Source organism: Poecilia formosa, unplaced genomic scaffold (assembly GCF_000485575.1).
Source record: "Poecilia formosa unplaced genomic scaffold, Poecilia_formosa-5.1.2 Scaffold183, whole genome shotgun sequence".
Lineage (NCBI taxonomy): Eukaryota > Metazoa > Chordata > Actinopteri > Cyprinodontiformes > Poeciliidae > Poecilia > Poecilia formosa.
The window spans coordinates 167,178-170,132 of NW_006800122.1; the positions used below are offsets into that span (position 1 = coordinate 167,178).

Here is a 2,955-nt window from a genome sequence, read left to right on the forward strand (position 1 = left end):
CGCCACCGCCACGGTGTCCATCTTACTGGAGGACGGTCTCCATGAACCCATTTTAGACCTCCGACACAAAATGTCCGAGCCCAGCAAGAAAACCGGCAGAATCACCCTTTATTTGATTCTGTCTCTGGCCTCAGTGTCCGTGCTGTCTCTGGTGACTTTTCTCATCCTGGCGGTGAAATGCATCAGGGGCAGCAGAAGCAGCGGGAGCTGCTGCATGAGAAGGAGCGACTGTGATGATTACAAGAACCCCAACAGAAACCTGCAGATTCAGCTCAACACTGATGGACCTATAAAATACGTGGAGGTCCTGGGAGGAGACATGATGTCTCAGAGTCAGTCGTTCAGGTCCTGCATGTCTCCGATGTCAGAGTACAGTGATTTCACATTGATCAAACCCAGCAGCACCACAGACTTTAAAGAAGTCATCAGTGTTCTGGACGCGTCTTTACCCGACAGCACCTGGACCTTTGAGAGCCAGCAGGTGAGCTCAAAGATAACAAAAATACACGATCATTTCATATTCAATATTGTTTTAGTGCTGTTTTTTTGCTGTTTGACTCCTATAAATTTGTTTTTAAAAAATATGAATGAAGAAATATACTCTTTACTTTTTCGCTTTTAATTATGAGTTTGAACAAAAATGATGACGTAACAATGCAGGTTATTGTGTTTTTTTAGCTAGCAGTGTTTGTCTTAATTTCATTATTTTTTTATTTTATTTTATAATGATAATGCAGCTATTCATCGCATGTAACATCTTTTCTTTCCGTGCGTGAAATTTCGCTGGATGACTGGTTAAAACAGAAACACAATGGAAGTATCTGAAAACAATGTTTTACAAAGTTTCTTAGAAAAGATCTTTATGTGCTGAAAAATAAAAAAAAATTAATTGCTGTATTTTCTGCCACTTAAAAATATATCCAATGAATTATAATGTGTGGTTTGAAATAAACCACAGGATTTGACGACAAAGTAAAAATAAAAACCTTAAAAAAAATTTTCTTTTAACTTTATTTCATTTTTCACATGGTTTATTTGTGTTACTCGGGCATCTTATAATTTTAAATTGCTTTTTTCTGTTTATTCGCGGCTCTTCTATTCTTATTGGGTGTCGTTGTAAATGCACTGTGCCAATAGCATCACGTTTTGTACAAAGAGATCTACTCCCTCCCCCATCCATCCTCAGCACTGGAGCCAGTGTTCTACTCTGAGTATGAACGTAGACGAGCTTGCACTTCAACAGCAAAACTGAAAAAGTAATCTTTACTTTGCATGTTAGGATGGGTTTATTACTTGGATTTCCCTGGAGTTTGCCTGTGTCGCCATTAACGGATTTCAGCGTCTGACCGTTCATTTTATAAGATAACGATGGGAATTAACGTGCTTTAACGGAGCGAGGATGACAAAGAGAATGGGACACCGGGAGTGGAGATGGCAGGCGCTTTGGTGGCATAATTTTTTGCTATTGTGGAATATAATACACGGACAGACTCGTTACAACATCCCAGAGGAGCTGGAACGAGGCTCTCTGGTTGGTAATATTGCCAAAGATCTCGGCTTGGGATTATCAGACATTTTTGAGCGTAAACTGCGGGTCGCTTCTGAGGCTGGTAAGCAGTATTTCAGCGTGGATGCGGGGAAGGGCGAGCTGGTGGTGAATGACAGAATAGACAGAGAGGCTCTGTGTGGACAAAGCGCCACCTGTGTGTTACCTCTGCAGGTTGTGGTAGAAAACCCCCTGCAGCTGCACAGGATAGAAGTGGAAATAAGAGACGTAAATGACAATGCTCCTACTTTTCTCAAAAGTGATCATGTAATCGAAATTGCTGAGTCCTCCGTTGTCGGTGTTCATTTTCCCCTGGAGATGGCGGAGGACCCGGATGTTGGGAATAACGGATTAAAAACATACACGCTAAGCAAAGATGAATGTTTTTCGATAAAAGTTAAGGAAATTGAAAATGGAAAAAAAATTCCAGAGTTAGTATTAAATAAATCATTAGACCGTGAGAAAAGGGCGACGCATAGCTTAGTTCTTACCGCTATGGACGGAGGGAATCCAGTTAAGACCGGGATTTCAAAGATAACCATACATGTACTTGATAATAATGACAATGTTCCACAGTTTGAACAAAGTTTTTATAAGATTGCTGTTCAAGAAAACAGTGCAAACGGTTCATTTGTTATTTCTACCAAAGCAACAGACATAGATGAGGATCTAAACGGAGAAATTGAATACTCTTTTGGCGTACACACACCCCCATCAGTTCTGTCCTTATTTCATATAGATGCTGAAACTGGAGACATATATTTGAAACAGTCATTAGACTTTGAAGCTAAGGCATCATATCGAATAGATATTAGTGCAAAAGACAAAGGTTTGCCTAAGATGGAAGGACACTGCACTGTGCAGGTGGATGTATTAGACGTAAACGATAACGCTCCAGACATTCTTCTCACTTCCAAATCCACATCAGTGCCAGAAGACTCGAACAGCGGCACAGTGGTGGCTTTACTCAGCGTACGTGATCTTGATTCGGGTGATAACAGTAAAGTTAAACTTCAGATCCCAAAAGGTTCACCTTTTAGTCTAAAACCTTCTTTTTCTAATAATTACGCAATGATAACAAACGGCCCTTTAGACAGAGAGACGGTCTCAGAGTTTAACATCGAAATAACAGCTACGGATGCAGGATCTCCGGCTCTCTCCAGCACCAGGATTATCCCAGTTAGAATCACAGATATAAATGACAATCCACCTCTTTTCAGTCAGCCATCATATAACGTATATCTAAAAGAAAATATGGCTCCAGGTACGATACTTTATTCAGTATCAGCATCTGATCTGGATTCTGGTGAAAATGCAAAGATCTCTTACTCCATACTGGACTCTAAAGTGCAGGACGTCTCTGTCTCGTCTTATGTTTACATTAACTCAGATAACGGGAGCATCTACAG

At 40.5% G+C, this 2,955-nt stretch overlaps 2 protein-coding genes across 3 annotated transcripts in view; both read left to right on the forward strand.

The window, feature by feature from the left end:
* LOC103147442 (protocadherin gamma-A2-like) overlaps window positions 1–2,955 on the forward strand; it is a 101,359-nt gene that overhangs the window by 64,303 nt on the left and 34,101 nt on the right. The window lies entirely within an intron of this gene.
* Window positions 1–2,955, forward strand: part of pcdh1g22 (protocadherin 1 gamma 22) — a 22,411-nt gene that overhangs the window by 8,568 nt on the left and 10,888 nt on the right. Inside the window, exon 2 of the mRNA XM_007565786.2 lies at window positions 1–73. Coding sequence (XP_007565848.1) covers window positions 1–73 — 73 coding nt within the window. The remainder of the gene's footprint in view (window positions 74–2,955) is intronic.